Source organism: Psammomys obesus, unplaced genomic scaffold (genome assembly GCF_907164565.1).
Source record: "Psammomys obesus unplaced genomic scaffold, mPsaObe1.curated_primary_1811, whole genome shotgun sequence".
NCBI classification, from domain to species: domain Eukaryota; kingdom Metazoa; phylum Chordata; class Mammalia; order Rodentia; family Muridae; genus Psammomys; species Psammomys obesus.
Genome location: NW_026591598.1, coordinates 19,528,659 through 19,556,485, shown reverse-complemented (window position 1 = coordinate 19,556,485; position 27,827 = coordinate 19,528,659). Strand labels below are relative to the sequence as shown.

Below are 27,827 nucleotides of genomic sequence, written 5' to 3'. Positions count from 1 at the left end.
TGTGTGTGTGTGTGTGTGTGTGTGTGTGTGTGTGTGTGTGTGTGTGTTTAGGGACTGGGAATGTGGCTCAGTGGTAGAGCGTTTGCGTTTGCTTAGCATGTTCAAAACCCTGGCTTCATCCCTAGCACTGCAAAAACAAATAACCAAACATCAACAAAAAAGACCCCAACCAAGCTTAAACCCACCTGCACACTGCAGCATGCCTTTTACATTGTACAAATTGTATCTTAAGCAAATGGAATAAGCAGAGTCCTTGCTCCAGCCCTGTCAGCAGGTCTAGGGCGGGCTCTCCGGCACACACCCCGGACAGCCCGATGCCCAGCCTGAGTGGGCATCACCAGGCTTCCGGGTAAGTCTGCATATCTGAGGGTCTGAAGACGTCAGACACTGGCTGAGTCTGTTTTTAAGCATCAGTTAGATAGGTCAGAGCCCACCCCAGGGCCATGTCCTGGTCTTCAGAGAGCCCTGCTCTAAGCCTCAGACAAAGCATCTCAGTTACTGGCCGGTTCTGGCCGTGCGCCCTGCATCACAGGGCCTGCGTGCCAGTGCCAGGCGGGCAGAGAGTGGGACTGTCACACGGCTGGGGATATCCTCCAGGCACAAGGTATCAGGCAGGACTGGAAAGGCCCTCTCTGGGGCCTGTCTGCCTTCAAATGATGATGATAGTAATGGCGGAGTCTGTGAGCAGGGAAGCCAGGGTTACAAATGAAGTGCTGGCTGTTGAATGCGAAAGCTTCAACTCAAGAGAGCGGCCTCAAGGAGGCTCTTGGGAACTTTCAGCCCCTCACCCCACCACTGTCTCCATAAGTAGCTGTATACACAACACACACACACCTAGAACCTTTACCCTAGGAAGCATTTAGTAAAGGCAAGGGTGTTCTTATTATAAGTATTATATTGACCAAAATGCTTGGGACCAGAAGTGTTCTTGAACACTTGTCAAGTTGACAAGGAAGATAAGCTCCCACAAAAACAAAAAGCCTTTCCATTATCTTATACGCTTTTTTGCTCCTTCCTCTCTCTTTCTCCCCCTTCTTTCTTGCTTGCTTCTTTCTTCCTTCCTTCCTCTCTCCCTTCTTTCCTCCTTCCTCCCTCCCATCCTTCCTCTTCCCTTCCAGTCTCCCCTGAACCCCTTTTAGAGTTCCTCAGACTGTTTTAGTTCCTCTGGGTCGAAAACAAAAGAACAAGATGGCCCATCACTGTGCTGCATACATGAACCCCCCAAAAATTTGGTTTCATTAATTAAAAACATGTGACCACCTAGCTGGAGGCAGGTTGGAACAACATTACAAAGGGACCCTCCTGGAGTCAGTTCCCTGCTGAGTCTTGGCTTGGGTGATCTCTCTGAACCTGTTTCCTCCTCTGTAAAATGGGCACAGTTTTGGCATCCACCTCTGGAGCTGTTGTGACAGTGAGCTGTCAATGCCCTCTGGGCATCACATTTTTGCAATGAATAGATCAAGCTCTGGGTGGCTTGCTAAGCAGCTGTGTGGCTGGAGGAGGGTGAAGGTGTGATGGTCCCCCCAAAGACAAGGAACTACCCACTGTACAAACATCAGCAGCCCTCATGTTAGAGTCTCAGCCGGGTCACTCCCATGTCTTCCCAGGAGCCTCCCCAATCTCCAGGTCCCCAGCTTGTCCCAGAGATGCTCTAACCCCAATTTCCCTTCTTTGTCCCAGCCTTCTCACCCTCAACCCCTCTTTCCTGACCCACCACCCCATCTCCCTCTCCACTCCCTTTCTCTCCTAGTTCCCTCTCTCTCTCCACCTCTGATGTCTATTTTATTTGTCCTCATTGGGATTCAAGCTTCTTTCCTTGAGTCTTCCTTGTTAGCTTCTGCGGGCTGTAGCATGGTTATTCTGTACTAATATCCTCTTCTGAGTGAGCACATACCATGTGTGTCTTTCGGGTCTGGGTTACTTTACTTAGGTTATTTCTAGTTCTGTCCATTTGCCTGCAATTTTCATGATGCTCTTGTTCTTAACAGTGGACTGGTATTCCATTCTATAAATGCACCACAGTTTCTTCATCTGTTCTTCGGTTGAGGGGCATCTGGGTTGTTTCGACTTTCTGGCTATTATAAATAAAGATGCTATGAACATAGCTGAGCAAATGCCCTTGCGGTTCAGTGAAGCATATTTTGGGTGTATGTCCAGGAGTGGGATAGCTGGATCTTGAGGTAGAACTATAGAAAATTTCTGAGAAAGCGCCAGATTGATTTCTAAAGTGGTTGTACAAGTTTGCACTCCCACCAGCAATGGAGGAGTGTTCCCCTCACTCCACATCCTTGCCAGCATGTGCTGTCGCTTGAGTTTTTCTTCTTAGCTAGTCTGGCAGGTGTAAGGTGGAATCTTGGGGTCGTTTGGATTTGCATTTCCCTGATGACTCAGGACACTGAACACTTCTTTAAGTGCTTCTCGTCCATTAGAGATTCCTCTCTTGAGAATTCCATTTAGCTCTGTACCCCACTTTTTAATTGAATTGTTTGTTTTCTTAGTATTTAATTTCTTGAGTTCTGTTGCCTCCCTCTGGATCCCATTTCCCTAGCAGGGCTGCCTTGCCTTGCCTCTGGGAAAGAGGAGGCACGTAGTCCTGATGCGACTTGATGTGTCAGGGTGGGTTGGTACTGGGGTGGGTGGAGGTGGGGGTAGTGGGTGGGATGGAGGAAGTGGGATGGGACTGGGAGGAGAAGAGGGTTGTGGGGTTTCCATTGGGATGTAAAATGAGCAAATAGATAAATTAATGGAAAAAAAAAAGAGAGAGAGAACCAACTCCTTAAAGTTGTCCTCTGACTTCCCCAACGTGTACCATGACACTCCATGCGTGGACAGGTGAGCACCCGAGCATGCTTGAGTACATGCGCACATGCACACACGCAAAATAAAAAGAAAAGAAAATCTCTATTTGTAGACGCTCTTGGCATGAGCTCATTTTGTTGCGTGCCCTCAGGTGAGTGACACGGTTTGAATCAGCTGTGCAGTGCCGTGTGGGCAGAAGGCTGGTCACAGCAGCAGCACACCCTGCCTGCCCTAGGTAGCACCCCACCTCTGTGTGTGTGCGCACGTGCCACCTACGTGTGGGTACCTGCGGAGACCAGCAGAGGGCATTGGGTCCCCTGGAGCTGGAGTTACACGTGGTTGTGAGCTGCCCAGTGTGGGTGCTGGGAGCTGAACCCGAGTCCTCTGAAGGAGCGGTGAGTGTGGTTAATCGCTGAGTCATCTCTCCAGCCCCAGGATTAAGTGACGGGTTAGTGGGAGCCCCATAAATGTGCTGCAAGGATAGAGCAGTTCCTCACAATCCCAAGGTGCACGCTTCTCTGGAAAGGCAGGCTGCCTTCCCCAGGCTCAGAATGTCCTCAGCAGCTGCATTTGCTACCCACCAGCTCCCCTTTGTTGCTAAGGATGACCTTGAATTCCTGATCCTCCTACTTCTACTTCCTGCTTAGATTACAGGCAGCCACTAGCACACCAAGTTCATGTGGTTCTAGAGATTGAACCTAAACATGCTACCAACTAAACATGCTAAACGTGCTACCAACTGAGCTACATCCACAGCCTGAGTTCATGCCCTTTCTCTGGGCGCAAAGCGGCAGAGAATCCAGCAATAGCAGCCACAGTAAACCTTTTTCTGACATCCTGAAACAGAGTACCATTCCTTTGTACCCTGTCCAGTCCATTAGAAACCAAGTTTCGCCAGGCAAGGTGAGGTGCCTCTGGCCTGTAGTCCCAGCACTTGGGGAGGCAGAGGCAGGTGGATCTCTGTGAGTTTGAGGCCAGCCTGGTCTACACAGCAAGTCCAGGACAGCCAAGGATACACAGAGAAACCCTGTCTCAAAAAATGAACCAAAACAACAATAAGGACAAAAGCTTCCCATTTTGCCTTGCCCCATGTCTGGATACCACTTGCTGGCATATTTTTTTCTACTTTATTTGGGTTCTTATACCTCTCCCACCCTTCCAACCCCCCAACACTTGGTAGGAGAGAGGGGAGGTTATAGGGGGCCATAGGTCTCTTTAGACTACTTCCTGCTGATCAGGGCCATTGGGTTCGTTGGGGCAAGTCCCATTGGGATTATCTCCAACTTCTTCTAGTCAAACTGCATCAACAGCAACCAGGAGCAGCAGGGGGAAGCAGCCACCACCTTCTTCTTCAGCATGCTCCCAGCCTCTCTCCAGGTTCTGGCTTTATACCCTCCATAGCGTTCCCAGAATTAAACTATCCGCAGCAGGCACAAATCACGCCCCTGCCAGAGCACGAGACACATTGTAGGTAGCTGCTGTGGACAACAAGCAACCCCATATCCCACACCTGGGATTAAAGCAAAACCGTATTCACAAAATAAAACTGGGTTTTTTAGAAAGCCAAAATTCTCACTACATCTTTCCTTTCTCCTATGCGCATCTGTGCCAGTAGGTGTATTGATAGCCTTGTCAATGCTGTTTGGTGGACAGGCCTCCTTCCTCTCTCTGTCTCCAACTGACAACCTCCAGGACCCACATCTGGGTGATTTACTGCAATGGGTATGGTGTGATAGGACCGGGGCCAGAGTGTATGCCTGCTTCCGCCCTGAGTACTGTCTCTCCTTGGTCTCCACCACAGTGACCTTAATTAGCAGTCACTCGTACAAGCACAAAGGACATTGTGGGGACAGTGGGGACAGCTGCTGGGAGAGTCCAAGCTCCAAGCAGCTGGACTGACTGTGTTGTTTGGCTTTGCTTTGCTTTCCTTATTTGGGTCACATAGTGGAGGCAGCCACAAGTCTCGAGGGATTCCTGGATCCAGGTCCTCTCTGGCTCGCCATACCCCACATCAACTGTCATTGTGTCCACTGGGCATTCCTGTAGGAGTGGCAGTCTGTCCCCTCGGGATGACATGCTGGTTCCCAGCCTTTCCAGACCTCACTCTGTCTGTCCATGGACCCAGAGGGCCTCCAGAACAATTGAGTGGTTCTTCTGGGTTCTGACCTGGCAGTAACCACACCCTCCGGGGAACCAGAGGAACTAATTGGCCAGGCTGGTGACACCCAGTCTTAGAACCAGAAGTAGACAGGCATATTGGATGCTCACAAAATCATCTGAGTGCTCAGGGGCCAGCCCTGGGCAGCCTGCTCCCCCATCCTGGTATGGTGGTCCCCCAGACTTCAGGCACCCTCCCTGGGCCTCATTTGTAATGCAAGCTTGGACAGGTCCATGTTCTGCAGAGATAAGAGCCATATTTGAAGTGTCCCCACAACGGCTTATTTTTCTAATCAACAGATGTCATCCCTGTTTGCCTGTCCATGATTCCTCTTTGAAGTTTCATAAAGACAGTTATACCTGTGTGGTGCTGGGTTCTGGGTTGCCCCTCTCAGATGTCATGGCTGGGTCCCCCGCACCTGGGTTCCTGAGTCTGCGTGTGTGTTGCTGGTGTCTGTTGGGTGTGTGTGACGCAGGGAGCCAATGCACAGATGGTGGCTCCATGACATCCAGGGCAGCGCCACCCCTGCCCAATGTACAAGGGCAGTCAGGAAACAGCAGCTGGGTTTTTGTTTTTGTTTTGTTTTATCACTGTGACTATGTTCATTCATCCAGAACGGGGTTTTTCCCCAGAGTTCTGCGAGGTGCCCTGTCCATTACCGACTCCCACACTCTACATTTCAGGATTTCCATTTTTTGTCAGAACGTTTGGAGTTCTGTTTCCTTGGATCTAAACACCCTGAAGGGGTGAGGTGAAGGTGGTGTTCTCAACCCAAAAGAATGGGAACAGAGAACCAAAGGCTACACAAAATGCTCAGAGCAGGAAAGAGCTCTGAGCCTGTGGTTAATCTCAACTCCTGGCCCTTGTGCTGAGGTAGCTCAGTGAGGGCAGAGTCACGGGACACAAGACAGGCTTCAGGCAGCCCCGTGAGCGAGCATGAGTCCCAAGTCGAGGGATCATGAGCCTGGAAGCTAAGAGGCCCCAGTCAGCCTTCAGTTTAGACCCTTGGCTCAAGGCACATGATCTATGACCCTGGCGTTCATTTTCATTATTGCATGTTCTGTATCAAGCCCTTATCCCTTTCTGTGTCTGGCATCAGCAAACTTCTGCTTCTGACACTGGACAGTGCAGTTTGTTGTTGTTCATGGGAGCTGTGGATAGAAGGTTTAGGGGTGGCAGGGTTGGAGACAAACTTGCAGGGCTTGGACGTGGGGCACGTGTGGGGTGGAGCAGCCGGTAGAGAGTGGACTCTGGACTTTGACCCTCTAGTTTGAAGCCAAGCTCTGCTACTTATTAACAAGCTTCTTTGGGCAGAGGAAGTGGCTCTTGGGGTCTCAGAGTCCACCCCAGTGGTGTGGTGGTGATGGCCACAGTGTCTTCATTTAATCCTGAGGATGAGGGTGGTGGCACAGCGCTAGTGACAGCATCAGTGCATGCCAGCTATTCTGGAGCAAAGACGCTCCCTCGGGGAACAAAAGCCTCCTCCCAGGAAAGTGTATGACCCGTTATTTGTAGCCCGAAGCAAACCATATGCAGCTTGCAGGCCACGGCTAGACATGCCCGTGTGGTTTTGAGGCCTTTGCCATAGATCTTGAAGAGAGGAGGTACCCTTTGACTTATATAGTTTGCTTCATCAGTCCCAGAGTCTTCATAAAAGAGGGGCCGAGCAGGGAGAGCCAGGAGTATGCATGGGAGGTGGAGGAAAGAGCCCAAGCCAGATGATGCTGGTAACATCAGGGAGCTGTGAAAGGCTAGCCAGTGGGTTTCTGTAGGATGGCAGCCCTGCCTTGACTTTGGCTTCTGGAACGCTGGGAGAACAGATCAGTGTTGCTTTAAGCTGCTGTGTTAATGGATGTCTGTCCTGGCAGCCACAGGACACATCAGACCTTCTCGGTGGCAAGGAGTTGGGAGAATCCTATCAGTGCCCTGTTTTCACTGTGGGGACAACCAAGACTGTCCCGATGCAGAACATCCCACCTCAGCCCTGAAGACCCTGCTGGGCGTCGCCACAGTGGGCTGCCTCTCCTGGCCCCCAGTTAGAGGCTGCCAATATGTGGAGCCTCATCCCTGTCCCCAGGGCTTGCAGGAGGGACCCTGGACACTGAGGATGACCTTCTCCTCCTGACAGGTGCTGCCCCTTAGTTCGGAAGGGAACCTCAGAACCTTGTAACAAGGTCGCTCAGTCAAGATGAACAGGGCTCTGCCCACTTGAGAATGGAGCAGGGACAGAATAGCGGGGCACGGTTCTCAGAGTGTCCCATGCACGTTCCTTCTCACTCTGTGCACAGGGACCTTGGTTGGCTTAAGCCAGCTGGGATGGGAAGATTTTACACCATCGTCATTGGCCAAGGCCACTGTGGTAGTCATGGTGAGACTTGGAGGGGAGGTCAGAGGACGCACTTTCTGTATCACCGTCCATGGTATCCACAGGGGGACTGCTACCACATCCCAAAACAGTGATGCTCACATCCCTCCTGTCTTGTTTGCACTGAGCCTGACACGTCCTCCTGTGTACATTACATCACCTCGGGGAGGCTTGTGACGAGTGAAGACTGTGTAAGGAGTGGCTAAGCCTCATTCGGGGAACGGTAACCCGGAAAAGCCCGCTGCTCAGGTGCAGTACGACCCTACCCCCAACTCTGTCTGTGCAGTTCTGGGCATTGAACTTGGAGCCTTGTGGAGCCTTGTGCGTACTAGGCAAGCACTCTACCACTGAGCTATATCCTCAGCCCTCTTTTTGCGTTTTATTCTGAGACAGGACTCACTAAGCTGCCTAAGCTGGCTTTGAACTCACTGTGTAGCCAAGGGCTGTCCTTGAACTTGCCTGCGGCAGCCTCACCCAATAGCTCCGATCCCAGGCCTCGTTGCCCTGCTCGGACAGTCCTCTCCCAGCCTCTGCAGTGTTCTTCATTTATGGTTCATTGTATCTCCTCCTGGAAGGGAGGCCCGCGAGGGTTGCCTGCACCCTTGCCTCTGGAAGGCTTTGTGTGTGTGTGTGTGTGTGTGTGTGTGTGTGTGTGTGTGTGTGTGTCCAAACGTGTGCAGTGCTCTCGGAGGTCAGAAGGCAGCATCAGAACTCCTGGAGGTGGGCGACAGGTGTCTGTGAGCTGCCCGATGTGGGTGCTGGAGGCCCATCCGGGGTCCGGCGGAGTACTTGTGTTAACTGTTAAGCCACCTCTCCAGCCTTGGGAAGCATTGTTACCACTTTAAAGATGAGAACGCTGAGGCACAGAGAACACCTCGCGGCGAGGCGAAAATGCTGGCTTTGATCCAGAGTCCGTGGCAGTAACTGCCTTTCCTTTACCGGATGTTCATTCTCCTATGGCCACCACCTGTGGGGCTATAAAACCATGTACCTGTACCTTTTCCTCTGGCTTTTGTCCCCAGACACCTCCAGGCTCTGTTCCCACATGATCAAGCCCTTTGGCCCGCCTCACCCTCTTTGCTGGTCTCACCTAGCCCTTCCGTAGCCCATTCAGTCACTGTCCAGTCCAGCACTTCTTTTTTTTTTTCCAAATTTTTATTTTTTATATTAATTACAGTTTATTCACTTTGTATCCCAGCTGTAGTCCCATCCCTCATTCCCTCCCAATTCCCACCCACCCTCCCTCATCTTCTCCCTGCTCCTCTCTAAGTCTACTGCTAGGGGAGGTCCTCCTTCCTCAGCACTTCTTCAGGCGACCATGGGCCTCAGGCTGATTAGCTAAGATTTAACATTTTATCACAGTCTGAGGGGTTAAGTCCAGGCACAGCCTGGTCCATCCTCTGCTGTGGTCAGAGTCCTGGAGACCAAGTCATATGCTGATCTGACAGTGCAACTTGGAAAGAGATTCATTTCTAAACTCACTGGGGCGATAGAATGGACCCCATCCCTACCCCCAGACAAACGTGTGGGAAGAGGACCGTGGTCTTTGGGGCTTTCTTCTCCTCATCCCTTGCTAAGTGAATTTCCTCCCCAAATGGCCACCTGCTTCATCAAAGCTAAAACCCTGAGCAGCAGACTGGCTCCTTGGTCATGACACCACCCACGCCAGCTCCTTTATCTCAGCCCCTCGGACATAGCTTAACTGGCCAGAAGCAAGCTGTGGGACCTGCCGACACTCAAAACCAAGAACGCAGGCTCAGTGGTTAAGAGCACTTGCTACTCTTGCAGAAGACCTAGGTTTCATTCCCAACACTGTGTCATGGGTTGCAGCCGCCTGGAACTCCAGTTCTAAAAGACCCAATGCCCTCTTCTGGCCTCCTCAGGCCCCAGGCAGGCATGTGGTACACATATATGTCTTCAGCCATACAACATGAAATAGCAAAAAAAAAAAAAAAGTGAAAAACCACCTTTAGCGTCTGCTTGGAGAAAGACCCTGCAAAAGGGACAATTCCACATGGTTCTTACAATGACCAAATAAACTCATGAGGGTAAATCTTTTAACATTGCCTTTGACACAGACGTACCCTCACAAATGATAATACTTTATTGTTTATATCATTATCAATATATTAATTATTAATTATACAGATTAATTATTTTGTTGATTATTAATTAGGTTAATATTATGTGGTAGTATATGACTATAAGTAATGATATTATCATTTATAATAATACCTCATTATCATTTATCAGGTGGAGGTAGATTGAGCTACTGGAAAAAAAAAAATCCTTTCCTTTTCATGTACATGGAGCCCACAGGCCGGGTGTCTCGGGTTGAAATGACAGCTCTGTGGTCATCAGGGGCCCGGGCTCTTTGTATCTGTTTGTCTGTCATTCACTACCTCTGCCATCCTTTACCACCCAGTATGGCTGCCTGAGCTCCAGCCATCACACCCACATTACAACCCGGAGGTAAGAGGAAGCATATCCTTTTCATTGAAGAACGCTCCACAAGTGGGTGCCTCCAGCCCACCGCCGCTTGGACCTCCTTGACCAGAACTCAGTCTTATGGAGCAGCTTCTTAGGAGGCCAAGTAACTCTGTCTGTGCTCGGGGGAGCTGGGTGTCAGTCTTCTTAGCATGGAGGAAGGGAAGAGTAGACGTCAGGAGGGGCCTCAGTGGCCACATGGGAATCTCAGCCAGCGAGCCATGTCACCATCTCTTCTCCAGCCCCCTCCAGCTCAGGTAGGGACAACACCAGTCAGCTCCTCTGCTTTCAGGTGAACCAGGCCTGCTGGGTCCTGCTGGGCTCTGCTGGCTGAGGAGGGAGGGTAGCCCCGGTGTGCCATGAGCTGTGCAGCGCAGCTGTGGAGAACATAAAACCAAGCGACCAGTCTGGAGCATGCGCCTTCAACAGGCTAGGACAGGCTACTGGTCCTGCATCCCCTGCAGGTCTGTGCCTTGGTCTTTCCTGCGTAAAACAGTCAGTCACAGCCGGAGACAGAGCTGGGATTTCATTCTCTACAGCATGGGGGCAGGAGGTGAGGTGGCAAAGGCATTGGAGAACTCGGAGGTTGTCATTCAGTAGGAGAGAGGTGTTGAGTCAAGGGAAGCGAGCCCCTGCTGGGGTACCAACTGAGTACATGGATGTTGAAATCCTCCAGGACCCCAAAGGGAACTATGTTTGGGGGCGGAGCCTCTGAAGTGGCATAAGTAGGCATGGAATCATATGGGTATCCCTCTTCCTTCAACGCGGCTGGTTGAAGGAAGTCCTTATACAAAGAGGCCAAGCCAGGTATGGTGGCACATGTCCGTCATCCCAGTACTTGGAAAGTGGGGGCAGGAGGATGGGGGAGTTCAAGGTCATCTCCAGCTGTATAGTGAGTTTGAGGCTAGCCTGGGCTCCTTGAGACCCTGTCACAAACAAAACAAACAGGAGCAGAAGATGCAGACAGAAAATGAGGGACGACCAAGGAAAGGGGCCTGAGAGAAAGCAACCCAGCCAGCGCCCTTGCTTTGGGGAAGTCCCCGTGTGTGTGCCTGGCCGTGGTGACCAAGCAGAATAGTCCCAGCCATGACCCTCCCAGCTCATTCAGGCCCCTCACCTCAGCCTGCTACCAGGTTTATAATTAAACAACCCAGCACCAATTACTTAAACCACAGCCAGAAAGCACCAGAGCTGTGGGGACAGAGTGACTCACACCGGGAAACGGTTCAAGGAGAAAGGAATTTTACCTCCTGACCTGGCAGGGGTTTCTGGGAAGGAGCTGTGTTGAGGCCTTCAAACAGATGGGGTCTGGGCTTCAAATCTGCTGTGCCATTCTCTGTGTAGCCTTGAGCAGGTGCCTGAGCGTCTCTGAACTTCAAGCTTTTCCTTGAAATTGTTCTTGAAAGTTCATCATGGAGGTTGGGAAAATGTGAACACAATTATGGCTTGCAACTTGAAGCATGATTATATCATGATGATATAATGAGTTGTCGATAAAAGGAAATTCATAGAAAAAAATAAAATAAAATAAAAAGGAAATTCATAACATAAAATATGACAGAGGGCATAAATAAAACAAAATAGTACTATTCGAGTGATAATGGATGGGTCATAGACAACAAGGAATACCTGGGAGGCGCCCACTGGGCGCCTGACGCTGCATAAGCCTGTCCGACTCCTGAGTGAGCCCTGTCAGATTTTCAAATCAGTTAGAGGGAACCGGGCTCACCAACCTGCAACCTGAGCACCAGGGCAGGAAGGGCCTGAGCTCTGGGAGGGGGCGGGGCATAACTGAGGTTCCCTGCTGCAGGGGAAAAGGCAGGATGGGGCTCCACGGGGGGGGGGGGGGGGGGGGTTCACTGGCTTCTCCCTGCACAAGAATGGTTTTAGAAGGTTTTCAAACTGTCTCCACCATGGAACTTAAACAGCAACAAAAAACAATGCCCAGATGTTGAAGGACAAATGTCCCCCAAGTGTGTCCTAGTGTATAGAAATAGCCAAGGACTGCAGGAGGCTGGCTCTCATGAACCTCAGCCAGCCTAGGACTCCTTCTCCCATGTGCCTTAGTTAGGGTCCTACGGCCTAGTGTGCTGGGCTCTTTGTTTTGTTCAGTTTCAAGTGTCACAGGCTGGTTTTGAACTTACTACTTAGCTGAGAAATAACCTTGAACTCCTGGTCCTGCTTCCCCCGCTCCAATATCTAATTATAAACATGAGTCACTACTATGCCTGGTCTATTGGGAACCGGGGTTCAAACCCAGGGCTTCACGCCTGCTAGGCAAGCGCTCTTCCAACTGAGCCACAGTCCCAGCCCCAGACTTGTGCCTGGGACTCTGAATGTGCATTTGGAGCCTGGGAAATCAGGGTGGCTACGGCTGAGGTATCAGAGTGCTTTTCTCCCTCAAGCTTTGGCCCCACGAGAGATTCAAAACATATGCTCACCAGGATCACAGCAGAGCCAGGTTAAAGTGCAAACCCAGAGGGAGGGCCACTTGCTGGGACCTGATGCGCTGCCTGCAAGAGGTCACCAAGAGGTCGTGTAGGAAGGCACTGTGTGGCACCCAGTGACACCGACTGCTGTGGAACGGAAGGTCTTGTGGTGGCAGGTAGAGGGACACTGCCCATACCCACAACCTGTGGCTGCCAGAAGAAACTCCCCAGAGGTGCCAGCACATCTCTTCTTTTGGTTCCCAGAGTTCAGAAGTCTAAGTCAGTGTCAACTGTTAATGTCAACCAGTAGAGCAGGCAATCTTTTCTCAGCCTGAGTGGAACCAGGTTCTTTGCTCTTTCTTTCTTCTAGAAGCTTCCTGCACCGCTCGGTGTGCCTGCCCCACGAGACAACACCCTCTTAGCTGCCGCTTCCTCCTTCGACCTCTTCACCTCTGTCATATAGAGAGTTGTGCAAATTGGTTGAACTCACCCAGCCTCTCCAGAGAAATCTGCCCATCTCAGATCCTTGGCTCAATCACAGCTAAAAAGTGCTTTGACTTCATAAGGCCCCAGTCTGGGATCCCAGGGGTTGGGGGATGTGGCTCAGTTAGTAGAGTGCTTGCCTAGCATGCATGAAGCTCTAGGTTCGAGTCCACAGCACCACAATAACTGGGCAGGGTGGTACACGCCTAAAACCCTAGCACCCCGTAGGTGGACACAGGAAGTTCAAGAGTTTAAAGTCATCCTTGGCTATATAGCAAGTTGGAGGCCAGTTTGGGCTGCATGAGAAAGACTTTGTGTTTTGTTTAAAAAAAAAAAAGGTGGTGGTGGGGACCTATGGAGGGTCACTGTCTGGGCTGCCATGTGTGACCTCCCAAACTCTGACAAACATAGTAGTGAATGGTGCAGCCACCAGCTGAGACACACCCAGATCCCCTCTCCCCGTTACAACATGGCCTCCATTAGGCCTGCCCTCTCCTGGGCCTCTCTGAGGTGGATGGATAGTCTAGATTTTATGAGACCGCCCACCCTCCTGCCTCCCACCCTCCTCTGCTCCTGTGAGTGATTTACAGGACCTGAGGGAAGCTGCATGAGGAGATGCAATTGCTTTCTGAAACTGCTGTGTACCCAGGACAGATGCTCACAACAGGTGTCGCCTCAGGTCAGCGGGACTGACAGTTGAACAGCACATGTGGCCTCCTTCCCTGTCCCCACCCTTCACCTTCTCAGACTCGGCCAGTGCCTCAGAAAGTGTCACTCTTGCCTCATCTCCAGATACCCAGAAGATGGCAGAGTCCTTGGAGGCAGGCCTCTGCTCTGCCTGTTCTGTTTCTCCCGATCAGTAGAAGCCTGGGCCTTTGATCCCAGGCAAGAGGAGGCCCATGGACAGGGAGGCAGCAATTCAGTGGGGAGGCCCAGACAAGCTTCTCTGCCTCTGTGTACTGCATGCCCCTCCTTTATACACGAGCCTTTAGGCTCACAACTGGGTAGCAGACTCAGCTGCAGAGAGCAGGAGGCACTGTGTGCAGCCGGGGCAGGAGCTCACAGCCAGCCTGGCCGTGACATTCACCCATTGCCAGGGCGGCAAGCCAGCTGTGGCTCATCTCAGAGAGGCTGATAGACTCAACCAGAGTCCGTTCCAAGCATTGGAGTCATTTGGAGTGGACAGTGCTCTGTATCCCTGGGCTCTGTCCCTATAGAGGAAGACAGGCCACCGGTGTGCCAGGGAGCCAGAATGCTCCTGGGACCTAAGGGCTGGGTCCCTGGTGCCAGTCTTGTCCGTAGGGCCATACATCAGCCACTTGCTAAGAGAAAAGCTTGAGACAGACTCCCGTGGGTGACACTGGTTTCCAAACCTGCCTCCTGTGGCCAGCACCCCAGGGGCTGCAGGGTAGAGTTGACCTCTTTAACTTATCGGACACTTAAGTGAATTTGTGAGGGGCCTGGTGACACCGGCTCACAGAGTTCATCAGTGCCTCGTGCCAGGAGCCTGGGAGAGGGGCTGCCTCTCTTCCCGGCGAGGCTGGCACATTCTGGGAGATGCTTGCTTTTCTGTTCTGTGGACTCAGGCAGCTTGTTCCTTCCTGGGACTGTCCCACTTCCTTAACTCAGACTCCATCCCGGAAACTTAAATAGCTCAGGATGCTGCAGGGCTGTTTTTCCATGTTCTCTCTGCTCATCTTTCATTCCCTTTAGAGGTGCCACCTGGGGTGAAAATCGCAAGCATACTTCACCCCCAGCCCTGTCCTGGCTGTGTGACTTTGGAAAAGCCGCTTTGCCTCTCTGAACCTGAGTGTCTTCCGTTGTAAAATCAAAGTAGTAACTATCAAATGGTTGCTATGGTTTGAGGAGCTTATAAGTGTGTCCTTTGTTAGAAGCTGGTTCCCCAGTGTGGCAGCCATTGGACCCCGAGAGATGCCTAGGGCTCTAAAGAGAGTCACTGGAAGAGGACCCGTAGTTCTCATAGGAGCCCAGTTAGTTTAGGGGGGTGGGGAAAGGTCAGAGTTTCACACTAAAGCCCAGACTGGCCTGGAACTTACAGTGATCCCCATGCCTCAGCTTCCTGGGTGCTTGGATGCCAGGCAAGGCTCTTGCTGTCACGCACACATAAGCTTTCCCGCTATTAGGGACCCACTGGTCTTCCCGGTGGACTGTGAACAAATGTCACAAGTCTATTCGTCCCCTAAACTGCATCACATAGAATGGGCCCAGGAATCATTTAAACCGAAGTCTTCAATGCCAAAGGAACGTTGACCTGTCCCTCTCTGTGCTTGTGTGAGGACAGACTGCAGAACCTGTCTAGCTCAGGGTGTGGCCCCAGGGACTCAGCCTTAGGAGAGCCATTGGCTCAGGACATAGAGGGTGGCTTTGGAGTCACATTTGATTGTGAATCTTGACCCAATTGCTTACTAGCTGTGTGCCCCAGGACAGAGACTCTGTGATGGTAGGGTTCATTGAACCTTCAGGTGGCCAGAAATATTGGGTGAGTAGCCATGGGTGCCTGACTTGCCCTCAGTGGTAATGCCATGGGTGTTTCTAAGACCACCAGTCTCTTCCTCACTGCTCCCCCAGGTTTTCTGGTGCCCGCCTAGCTGCTCTCTGGCCCAGCAGCCCTCCTTCCCTCCCTCTCCTCTGTTATCCCAGGTGCCTAATCAAAGAGATCTCCTGTGCTGTTGAAACAGGCACCTGATACCTTTGGCCTTAGTCCTTGGGGATGGTGGGCCCCAAAGTCCCTGACAGGCAGGACCCCAAGAACAGTGGCAGCTCAGAGGTTTTCTCTCTCCCCCACCAGGCGACACTGGGTCTTAGCAACCAAAGCAACCGTGGGCTAAACTTGGCAGGTCCCCCTAGAACTCCTCAGTGCTCAGTGTAGCACAGCCTGTGTCCCCGGAGCGAGATCCCTTTCCCGATTGTGCAGCTTGGCACACAGTGGGTAATGCCAGGCAGCGACCAGGAGCCTCTGAGGCACAGCAGGCCGCTTTGGTCTGGCAAGCCCTCCTCCCAGTGAAGCTGATAACGGCACCACGGAGCCTTGCCTCATGAGGATAGAGCTCATCTCCTAGGTCAAAAACTGCAGCGCAGCCCAGCAAAGCTCAGGAGACCAGCTTGGGCTGTCTGCCCTGCTGAAGCTGAGAACTCTCAGGGCTTGCTGTGTTTCAATTCACAGTGCGGGGAAATGGGATACAGCAAGGATTCTTGATGTGTGGGTCTCGACTCCCACATGTCAGATACCCTGCCTATCACATATTCACATTGGGATTCGTAACAGCAGCAAAATGACAGTCATGAAGTAGAGACAAAACAAGTTTATGGTCGGGGGTCACCTTAACCATAACCTGAGGAACTGTATTAAAGGGTCACAGTGTTAGGAAGGATGAGAGCCATTTGGGTATAGGGAGGCACGGGTCTTACCACAGAGCGAGGCCCCAGTCTTTACTGCCTGGTTTCATGTCTCTGTTTGCCTTGAAGTTGTAGTCCATAGGAATTGGGTCCAGCTTAGAATTGGCAGCCATGACCCACTCTGGCCTCAGCCAGGCAGAGGGAGCACTCTGGTATTGGAGCAGAGACTTTTCCCCCCAACGAGGGAAGGTCCTCCTGGGGAGGACCAGAGAGCTGGGCTTCTGCAACCTCGGGCTCTCCAGGGAGTGTGATAAGATCGCCTTCCCAGGCCCCAGTGTCCATCACCTTCATATTAGACCTTAGGAATGCTTTCCTGTCTGCGTCCTCCCCGGCCTGGAGTTCCCCCTCGTTGGTGGAGGCAGGAGCTCAACGTTTAAACCTGCTTGGGTATTCATCTGCCCAGGCTACAGATATCAATTAAGAGCCTGTTGCATTCCTGATATTGTGTGGTGGGAGCCAGGCTGATAAGAACCTCCTTTCTGGATGTTGAGACATGGATGCAGGGACCAGAGGGCCAAAATGAGACTGTCACAGACTGAGATGATGGTGTCTGTCTGTGGGGAGGAGGAATTTCACCGGGACAGAGTAGAGGTTGGGATTCAGGCTGTCACGTCAGAGTAGCCTGGCATCCTTCTCTTGGGCATGACCTTTAGTGGTTTTGCTGTGGTTGCTCATCCATCCTTCGTTCCGTGACCCAGAGGTGTTTCCATTTTCTTCTTTGGAGTTGCGGTTAGTGCGAACAGTGTGAGTGGTATGTGCACAGGCATGCAATTGTGCATGCCTATGCGTATGGTGTGAAGGCCAGAGGAGGGTGTCATATATGCTACTCTTTCACTCTCAGCGTTACTCCCTGAGAGCGTCTCTCCCACTGAACTTGGAGCCAAGCTGGCCATCACCAAGCCCCGGTAACCCTGCCGTCTCCACCTTCCACTGTCCTAGAGTTACAGGCACAGGTGACTCGGACTCAGGTCCTCGTGCCATCTCTCTAGGTCCTGGGCCATCTCCCCAGCCCCCTTGACTTCTTTTGGTACCCCATTTTTATGGAGGCCCGCCTCAAGGTTCCAACCCCAAAACAGGTGTCTTAACATGGATACCTCACAGACTCAAACCACCCATGGCTTCCTTAGAAATGCTTTGTCTCTTTTTTTCACAGGGGGATCCGTAACAGAAGGTTTTCGTATGTCAGCTGGTCACGAGTCTGACCGGAGCCGCCTCCCCTGCAGCCCCAGGTAGGCGAACCCCCTTCCCTCCGCTAACAGTGTGTGTTAAAACCACAGACACAGCATCATTCCCATGTCCCCAGGCTGCCTGGAACATGAATAGTGATGAGTAGGTCTGACTCTGGGGACTGGAGAGCAGCTTGTCAGAGCCGAACCCCCTGCCTGCCCCCTTCCCAGGTTGCTACTTGTTAAGGACATGCTGAAGGCTGTGTGGCCCAAATCGGCTGAGCATAAAATTAGCTTGTGTGTATATTCAGCAAGGGAAAGCAAACTGGGCTAAATATACCACAGGGCCCTGAGCGGTCAACAAGCCAGATATAAGACAAACAGCAGACCAGTGGGAACCTGAACTTCCCAGACCCAGGGGCTCAGGGGCTGGAGATCATGGGTTCCGAAGGTCGCTGCCACTAGGCCCACAGCCCCGCTAGGGTGTAACTCGGATAGTTGAGTGCCTTCCCAGCACTCATGAAGCCCTGGCTTCCAGCCCCAGCATCGCATAAACCAGGTGTGGTGCTACATGCCCGTAATCCCAGCACTTGGGGGGTGGAGACAGGAGGAGCAGAAATTCAGGGTCATCCTAGGCCATATAATAAGTGCAAGGCTAGTGTGGGCTACCCGAAACCTTGTCTCAAAAAACCAACCGACCAACAAAGAGAAAAAATGCCCTGTGTAGATGACAAGCTGGCTCCTCTGCTCCTACTGCAGCTGTCTGTGCTCCACGCCTGAGTCCACACAGCACACAGCATGTGCTCATAGGGCACCTGCACACGTCACATCCATGTGTATTCACACACACCCTTGATCATGCATTCACACGCGTGCATGTGTGCCTGTATGCACACAGCCATGCACACACATGCATACACACCTAGGCCCGTGCACACAACTGTGAATTCTGCATGTGGCCCTTTTACACAGATGAAACTTCCCTTCTTTGAAGCTTCCAGAAGCCCAGAAAGCTCGAGTGCTTTCCTCCATTTCCTGTCATTCCTTGTCTCTGCTTCCGGAGTGTCCTCTCCTTCCTTCACCCAGGCGACCACAGTGTCTGCCACTCGCAGGTAGCCAGATGCACCAGATATATTTACTGGGTGGAAAAAAGAAGGTTCGGACTTCAAGCTGAGAGAGGATGTTGTCCCAGATATTTTTAGAGTAATTCTCAACAAAGCGGAGAGTTTCAGATGAAGGTGAAAGTTTAACAAGAAAACATCTCTACGGCATCACGTTTCAAACTCCCCGGTCAGCTGTGCTTTCAGAAAGCTTGGAAAGAATGCACAGTTGGAAACAGGGCCTGTCCATCTAAGCACCAGCTGGGCTATCCTACTCGGCACCGTTTCCTGCCCACCCCCTGACTGAGGGCTGGGCAGATTGGGGGCCCGTGCCCTCTCCTCCTCCACGATCTCCAATTCTGTCCTAAACCACAGCTTTGAGGCCTTGCCTCTAGGTGCCCTCAGTCACCAAGGGTTCTGGAATTGCAGCTCCCGAGAGCTGAGTCCTTGAGTACCTCCACCAGAAGAGAGATGTGTCTGTTTATTTGATTGGTTTGGTTTCGGGGTTCTTCTGGACTTCTGCCTCCTTTAGGAAGTGGGGGAGATGGAGCTGAGGCAGCCTCATCTTTCTGGGCAGCCCCATGGTCTCCATCCATTTCACTGGACATGAACTCAACACACTCATTGAGATCCTGGTGTGTGGAGGGCTGAGACACGATGAAGGGGCCACTGGAAGGCAGGCCCACTCTAGTAACTAGTGGGGCATCCATGAACACCCGGAAGGGGGTGACCTGGAAACTGCGGAGTTGCTGGGAGGGGGCGTGCCAACCAAGGGAGTAAGGCCAAGTGGCTAAGGAGGCCAAGAGGGCCATGCACATCATTCTTAGAAGAGGTGTTTTCTCCTCCAAGACAATAGGGAGCCAGGGAGAGTAGTGTACCGACTGACCCCAGCAGGCTGACGACGCGAGACTCAGCACCGACTGCTGCAGGCCCCCAGGTGACTATGCTATGACTGACCATGGTGCAGCAGCAATGCCCTCTTCCCCTCTTCCCCCCCCCCCCAAGCTCTCCTGTGAGGGCTGAGATCAGACAACACTTCAGTGAACCTCACAGCGTGTTTCAGCTGCTCTGAGCCTTGACCTCGGTGGCCTCCTGCAGGGACAGATCTGGTTTTCCCTTTTAGCGTAGGGGTGGTGGCTGGACCATCTGGAATGTATTAGAGGTAAGGCCAGGGTGGAGCCTGGTAGCTCATCCCTGCCTGGTCCTCCCTCACAGGCAACCTCCCCAAATCAGAGCTGATAATCTCCCCTTCCCTCTCCTCTTTCAGACCTCTCATCTGTGCGGTCCACCCCAGATGCCTGGCGCTTGAAGAGAGCCATTGCTTGAGAGTCTGCTGATGAGTTTTCGCTGTGGCACAGGAGAGTCTCTTCACCGTGTGGAAGGAGTGTCTGTTGCCGCTACTGCTTTTTCGTTTATCTTCTCTCTTCGAGCCGGGTCTTGCCCTTTCCCGCTGCCATGATGGCCCAGTCCAAGGCCAACGGCTCACACTATGCACTGACGGCCATTGGCCTGGGGATGCTGGTCCTCGGGGTCATCATGGCCATGTGGAACCTGGTCCCTGGTTTCAACCCTGCGGACAAGCCAACAACGCAGGGCAACAAGACGGAGGGAGGTGGTGGCATCCTCAAGAGCAAGACTTTCTCGGTGGCCTACGTGCTGGTCGGGGCTGGCGTGATGCTGCTGCTGCTGTCCATCTGCCTGAGCATCCGGGACAAGAGGAAGCTGCGGCAGAGCGAGGAGCTGGCCCGAATTCAGCAGCAGGCAGGAGCTGTGCCCTCCATCCAGGAGGAAGACAGGTGAGACTCGAGTGAGCTCCCTCCAGCCTAGGGTAGGGACACACTTGCATGCAGGCGTTGTTCTACTCTGAGAGAATACTTTGTTCTACAAGTCTGTGTTTCCACTCTCCTCCAGGAAGGTGCCTCAAACCGTTTTACAAACACCTTTGTGCTCACTAGATGCAGGCTTTCCAAATCCTGTGGCTGAGGTGGCTTATAACTGTGTACCACAGAAACTGGTCAGGCCTCGGGCACCAGGGCTCTAGGTCTCTCATTCGTCTCTCTGTCCCAGGTACTGTGTGTGTCTACTTTGATTTAAGAAGGCCAGTGCGCGATATTTCACTTGTCCCAAATATCACATATTTAAATAATAGTCAGTAGATAGGGGATACACAATAAAAGTTGGCACCTCTTTTAAGGTTCATTTCTATTGTGATAAAAAAAAAAAACTCTGACAAAAGCAACTTAAGGGACAAAGGACTTCTTCAGTTCACAATCCCAGGTCACAGTCTGTCATTTTGGGGGAGTCCAGAAGGCAGGAACTGTCAACCCCACTGTCAAGAACAGAGAGCAGTGAGGTAGTGTATGCAGCCCAGCACTCGGCTCTGTCTCTTTCTCATCCAGCCCCAGCCCCAGCCCACGCAGTGCCACCACCCTAATTCAGGGTGCGTCTTCCCACCTCCACTGACATAATCAATACGGCACAGCCACAGGCATTCTGAGAGGTTCGTCTCCCCGCTGACTCCAAATCAGAGGTTCTCAACTTGTGGCTTGCGACCCCTTTGGTAAATCTCTCTCTTCAAAAACATTTACATTACAATTCGTAACAGTAGCAAAATTATGGTCATGAAGTAGCAACAAAAATAATTCTACGTTTTTTGGGGTGGTCACCACAACATGGAGGAATGATTTACATGGTCGCAGCACTGGGAAGGTTGAGAACCGCTGCCATAGATGGTGTCAAGTGGACAGGTATAGGCTGTCAGCACAGTGCCTGGACTAGATATTCTCCTCATTACAGAGTCTGCTTAAGGGAGGAAGGGTTCATTCTGGCTCTCAGCTTGATGCTAGGGTCCATCGTGGAGGGGAAGGGTGCCTGCAGGAGGCTGGGATGAGGGTTATATTATGTGGGCAACAAGGAAGCAGAGAGTGGTGAATGCTGGCGTTCAGTTCGCTTTCTTCTTTCCTCACTTTCATACACACCCAGCCTGTGCATGGTGTTCCCCACATATCAGTCAGGGTGGATCTTCCCTACTCGGTCAGACCTCTCTGGAAACACCCTGGCCTCTGCCTGCATGGCTTTGAGCTTGATGGTGTCGCGGGGAATGGAGAAATGGCAGACGCAAGTAAAGCTGGGATTGGATGGGCAGTGTACACTGAAATGGAGAGGCACCAGCAACAGCCAGGGAACTCAGCAAGTTAGGGGGTCTCTATGGGAGAGTAGCCTTAGGCTGCAGCCATCCACAGTCAGGACTTCCTGCTCCTACTGGCAGACCCTCGACGAGGAAGAAGGCCTTGCCATTGGGATGAGGCTGGGACACTGATGCTCTTGCCATGGCCCTGCTTCGTGTCAACAATACACATTGATGCAGGGTTTCATCTACTCACAGCCCTCGAAGACATCCCAGAAGTGTGTGTCCTAGGTGATCCCAAATCTCAAGATGACAATGAAGAGGAACCCCTCCTACCCTTGTAAAAGAGTTACTGTCAATAAACACAAAAGACGAAGAGAAGACACTGGTCACAAAATAGACAAGTGTTCTATGATTTCATAGGTGTTCCATCTCGTTAATCCTGTGTTTCAAACACAAAGACATGTTCTCCTCCAAGCCCCCTCTCTTACCTATGTTAGCCATGGCAGGCAGCTCTGTCATCAGAGAAATACAAGGACAGTGTGCTACAGACATTATGGGGCCAACAAAGTGGTTTGAAAGGAGCCTAGTGCTAAGCCTGACAACCTGGAACCCACATGGAAGTTGCCTTTGACCTCCATCCCTGTAGCATGACACAAGCACTTGGGTGTGCAATGATAGGTAGGTAGGTAGGTAGGTAGATCGATAGATATGGAAAATTAATATAGGAGAACTTAGAGACAACCTAGTTGTCCATCAGTCAGGTGACCTCGGGACATACCCACCCCTGTAATTCTCCCGGCCACAGCTGGCTCGTGTTCTTTAATGTGGAACAACCCCCACATCACTGAGAATGAGGCGTAGTGACATAGCCTTCGGGGAAGGTCCCCAGCACATCAGACCTGTGCGTGGGCCAGAGAAGGACAGAAGCTGTCGGGTGGCCACGGTATTCACCATGGTTGCCTGTTGTTGGATGGATTAGGGTTTCATTTTAGGGAATGCTGGTGGGAGGATTTGCAAAGTTTGTATTTTCTTCCCTTAGATTATCTATATAGCAGGAAAGACTTTGTTTTATGTCAAAAATATTGGTCTCATTTTTCTTACTTTTTTCCCCGTCTTGGTTTTTTGAGACACTATGTATCCCTGTCTAATCTGGAACGTATTATGTAGACCAGGATGGCCTTAAACTCATAAAGGTCCATCTGGCTCTTCCTTACCAGTACTAGGACTAAACCATACCCTGGCATCATTTTCTGACCATGAAAATATACACACAGGCTAGGCATGTACTACAGTGCTGGGAGGCTTGTCTAGCTTGGGTGAAGCCCTAGGTCCTATCCACCAAAGGAAAAAAAAATTATATATATGATATATATATATATCATATATATATGTATGTATATGATAGTATTTGCTATGTTAGTGTTAGTCCAGAGAAACAGTGCCAGCGACTTGCTGCTGAATGACAGGGACACGTTCTGAGAAACGTGGGGTCTGGTGACTTTGTACAAACTGAGACAGCTACAGTGTCACTAGGTGATATAGTCTATGAGACCCTATGCCCTGTCCCCTGTTGAGCCAAGTGTAATAGCATAAAGGGAGCCTGACTGGATCTGTGATTGAGAAAAGGAGAGTCTGGGAGGACATGGCTCGATTGGTGGAGTATTTTCCTAACGTGCCGGAAGCCCTGGGTTCGACCCCAGTACCATATAAACTGGTGGTGCATACCTGTGATCCCAGTACTCTGGAGGCAGAGGCAAGAGGCTCAAAGGCCAAGGTCATCTTCTAAGGAATTAGATCATGGGTTTATAGAGGTCAGGAAGCCTCCTCAGCCCCTGTCTGCAAGCTGGAAAGCAGGGAGGCTTCCCAGAGATGCCATTCAGCCTTAGCTCAAGAATGTGAGATCCAGGGGAACCCTTGGGGACCATCTGTGGTGCAGGGCATAAGAGGCTGTGAGCTGATCCAGCTCCACAATGAGCAAGGGCAGAACTCCTCAGAGCCTCCCTTGTTCTATTGATGCCTGCCATGGACCGGATGACCCAGAGACCTTGGGGAGGGCATCTTCTGGGATTCGAATGTGAGTCTCTTCCAGGAAGGTCTTCTGCCATTACATGGTCATCACGCCAAATTAACCATCACACACACTTAGTCTAGAAAACTCCGGAAATATGCAAAAGAAGAGAGTCAATTACCCATAATCTCCCCACCCCTGCCACATGCAGAGGTGAGTTCCTTGAATAATGTGAGAGGCGTAAATGCTTTATGTTCCTTCTCTACTTAGGGACACCCATCTTGCTAAACATCCACAGCTGTTTTGAGGGCCACACCTTTGGCCAAAGGACTCAGCTGGGTGTTGGGATAAATATTCCGCCCTGTGTGTTATGAAGTGTGAAATGTTTACGGCCGAGTTCCCACCCAAACAACACCATGTAGGAGTAGTTCAGTAAGGCTTCGCCTCCTCCCTCCCATTACCTAAATCTGTGACCTTTGCATTCATCACATTTGTCAAATACCTAAGAAAAGGAACTTAAGGAAAGAAGGGTTTGTCTAGGCCCAGAGTTGAGGGCACAGTCATCCTGGCTGGGAAGAGACGTGGTGGAGGGAACGCTGATCACAGGTATCCATCCATGGTCAGGAAGCAGGAAGAGGTGGGCGCCAGTGGTCTGCTCAGTTTCTCCTTTTGGTTCAGTCCAGGACCCCAGCCCATGGCATGTGCCACCTACAGTGAGAACCGGCCTTCTCACCTCAGTTAACTCAGGCTGGAAACCCCTCACAGGCAGGGCCAAGAGCTCCTCTCCTAAGTGCTTCTAGATCCTGCTGAGCTGACAGTCTCATTAACCATCACAGCCTTGATGTATTTTTTCCTCCATCCGGAAAATGGGTGTAATACAAGTCCTTCCTTGTAGTGCAGTTAGAAATGGGAAATTGGTTCCTCTGTGCTAAAATACCTACTGATTAATTCTAAAGCCCACATGGTTTGCAGAGTTGGTCCGTGTGGACCTAGCACTCACGTGCAAACCCGAGCCCACCTTTGGTGGCCTTTCAGTGACGTGCGTGCTGACGCTCTGTGTTTGTCATCCTGCAGCCAGGAGGAGGAGGAGGGGGAGGAGGCCTCCTCCCGGTACTATGTCCCCAGCTACGAAGAAGTGATGAACACGGGCTACTCAGAAACTAGGGAAGAGGAGCAGAACCCGAGGCTGAGCATCTCTCTCCCCTCCTATGAGTCGCTAACGGGGCTCGATGAGACGACCCCCACGAGCCCCAGGCCGGAGACGGAGACGGCCAGCCCAGGGCACGCTCCCGACAGGCAAAACTCCAAGCTGGCCAAACGCCTGAAGCCACTCAAAGTTCGAAGGATTAAGTCTGAGAAGCTTCACCTCAAAGACTTCAGGATCAGCCTCCCAGACAAGAACATCCCTCCTCCCTCTATCGAGCCTTTGACGCCTCCACCGCAGTATGACGAGGTCCAGGCGAAGGCTCCCGAGGCCCGGCCACCTGACTGAAAGACCCTTCCGACGTCACTCCCCCCATCTCACCCTCCACACCAACAGACTGCGCCGAAACCACTTCAGCCCCAGATGAGGGGTCAAGGCACACTTAGCCACTGTGATGGGGATTCTGGGTAAGAGGGAGTTACTGTGGACCATTCACGGAGCCTCACAGAGCAGGGGCATCAGAAGGATGTTGGGAGCTTGTGACAATCCGGAGCACAAGGTGTGTGGCCTTGGCATCCCCTCCATCCTCCTTCCCACCTCGGGGTCGTGGGCCACACGCTCCTCTCCCGAGCTGGGATGGGATTCCTAGTGACTGCGTTTAGCCGGAGGTTGTCTCCTTTCGCTTCCACCATAGTTGCTGTGTTTCGAAAAGAAACCAGGTTTTGTGCTTGCTTTCCTCACTGGACATGGCTCAGCTTCGGCCAAAAGGGCACGGGATTGTCTTGTGAATAAAATGCCAAACGGGTGGGTGTGAGTTGTCAGGGAGGGCCCCTAGGGGCCCCTGGAGCTGTCGGTTCTTTGAGGGTCTAAGGCCTGATGACCTTCAGCAGTGGGTGACTGGCTGATTCCGAACACTGGTCTCCTGTGGGTAACGGAAGGAGGAGAGGAAAAGTCGCTGTTCTGTGTCTTCTCAAAAGCCGAGTGACTGGGCATTTTATAATAAAAGTGTTTTCTATGTAGCACGCCTGACCATTGAGTCATTTCAGCAGGATGTATCAGTAATAACAGCCAGTTAACATGGACACTTCATTCACTTAGTGTGAGGGAGCTGTGTTCTGAGCACCAGCTGTGCTATCCCATGTCACCTGTGCCCAGCCTGGTGCCCATGTCAGCCTGCGGGTTAGCTCACGGGCCTGGGTTAGCTCAGCACCCCACAATGCACCATGACTGAGAGTTCTGACCTCGGGCTGTCCGGCTCCAGAATCTGAGTTCTTACTCTCTCTGCCAAGTAACTTGGTAAAAGAACATTTACCTGACCACTTGGGAGGAGACCCGCCCTCATCAGCCCACAGGCAGCTTTAGAAGGCTCTGGAAACTTAGAGCAGCACCCCGCCTGGTCCCCAAGAAGCCCAGGAAGAAGCTCAGCCTGTCACCTACCGTCAGAAGTGACTGGAGGTAGATCCGTCCCCTCTGGGAGGGGACAGTGTCTGCTGTGCAGTACATAGCACCATGAAACACACGAGGGACCACAGACTGTTAAGGAAGGAAACAGATCTTGGCCCTGGAGGAAAGCCTGGGAGAGAGAGACCTGAGCCCCAAGGACTCTTTCTGTTCTCTGAGTTCCCCAAGGACTCTCTCTGTCCCACTAGGAGTGATCTGATGGGAGCCCCAGTGCTCCCTGGAGTCTGGAAGAGAAAGCGCTCTGCCCCTGAATGTTTCACAACAAGCTCCAGGAAGCTCGAAGGCAAATTACAGGTTTAGCCCCAGGCAAGATGGGATGACAAAAGGCACAAGTCTCGGTAGGGAGCTGAGGAGCCAAGCAGGGGATCTGGCTCAGATGGGAGAGGGCTTCCCTCACGTGCAGGAAGCCATGAGTTCGATCCTCAGCACCACACAAACTATTTGGTTTTGCTTTTTAGAAGAAGGGGTGGAGGAAGACCAAACAAGTAAAAGCAAGAGAAAAGCCCTCATCCTCTTCCATTCTTTCTGCTCACTTTTTTTCTTTGGCCGCTAAGAATCTAACCCACCCCACAACCCCAGGCACATGCCAGACGAGGCTGTTCCTCCGAGCCCAAGTCCAGCCCTCTCCCTGTCACATTTTTGTTCTTTAGGCAAATAGAAGGCAGAGACCAGGAAGGAGAAACAGAGAAACACACACAAAGTCACCCAGGTGTCCTTGAGCCATACATGGCCCCCGGACAGTGGAAGAGCAGAGACAGCAATCAGATCCAAGGCTCTTTTTTTTTTCATATTATTTTTTAACTTATTTTTTTTACTTATTACAATTTTGTATCCCAGCTGTAGCCCCTTCCTCATCCCATCACAATCCTGCCCTCCCTCCCCCCCTCCTCCAATGTCCCTTCCCCAGTCCACTGATAGGGGAGGTTCTCCTCCCCTTCCACCACACCCTAGCCTATCAGGTCTCATCAGGACTGGCTGCATTGTCTTCCTCTGTGGCCTGGTAAGGCTGCTCCCCCCTCAGGGAGAGGTAATCAAAGAGCCAGACACTGAGTTCATGTCAGAGACAGTCCCTGTTCCCCTTACTAGGAAACCGACCTGGAGGCTGAGCTTCCATATTCCACATCTGTGCAGGGGTTCTAGGTTATCTCCATGAATGGTCGTTGGTTGGAGTATCAATCTCAGAAAAGACCCCTGCATCCAGATCTTTTGGCTCTGTTGCTCTCCTTGTGGAGCTCCTGTCCCTTCCTCTTTAAAACCCCATCTCACACTCTCCCCAACCCACGATCCACGGTAGGAGCCTCGACAGCCTGGTGGTCCTCAGGTGACCTCCATGTTTTCAGGTCACAGCTGCAGAGATGTGAGGAAACCAGTCAGGAGCTGAGCTGGGTGAGGCTTCGCTCTGGGAATTTGGTCCTGGACTGTGTGGGTAGGGAATGGAGCCAAATGCCGGCACGTGCGCTCCATCGTTGCTTTAGAGTTTTTGACTGCAGATCGGTGCGGCCAGATGGCTGCTGCGACCACCCCACCATGAAGCACTGTAACGTGAACTTCAAAGCACCTTGTGTTACTGACTTTAAAGAAAAACGGTGTGTATGTGGTGTGGTGTGTGTGGCATGTGTACATGTGAATATGAGTGTGTGTGTGTGTGTGTGTGTGTGTGTGTGTGTGTGTGTGTGTGTG

General features: G+C 51.7%; 1 protein-coding gene across 3 annotated transcripts in view; it reads left to right on the top strand.

Annotated features, from left to right (window-relative positions):
- Positions 1-25,702, top strand: part of Tmem51 (transmembrane protein 51) — a 49,879-nt gene extending 24,177 nt beyond the window's left edge. For all 3 annotated transcript variants that reach the window (XM_055611363.1, XM_055611362.1, XM_055611364.1), the window contains exons 2-4: positions 17,292-17,367; positions 19,672-20,200; positions 24,617-25,702. In XM_055611363.1, the coding sequence (XP_055467338.1) occupies positions 19,860-20,200; positions 24,617-25,034 (759 nt within the window). In that variant the 5' untranslated portion in view covers positions 17,292-17,367; positions 19,672-19,859 and the 3' untranslated portion in view covers positions 25,035-25,702. The remainder of the gene's footprint in view (positions 1-17,291; positions 17,368-19,671; positions 20,201-24,616) is intronic.
- Positions 25,703-27,827: the final 2,125 nt, after the last annotated feature.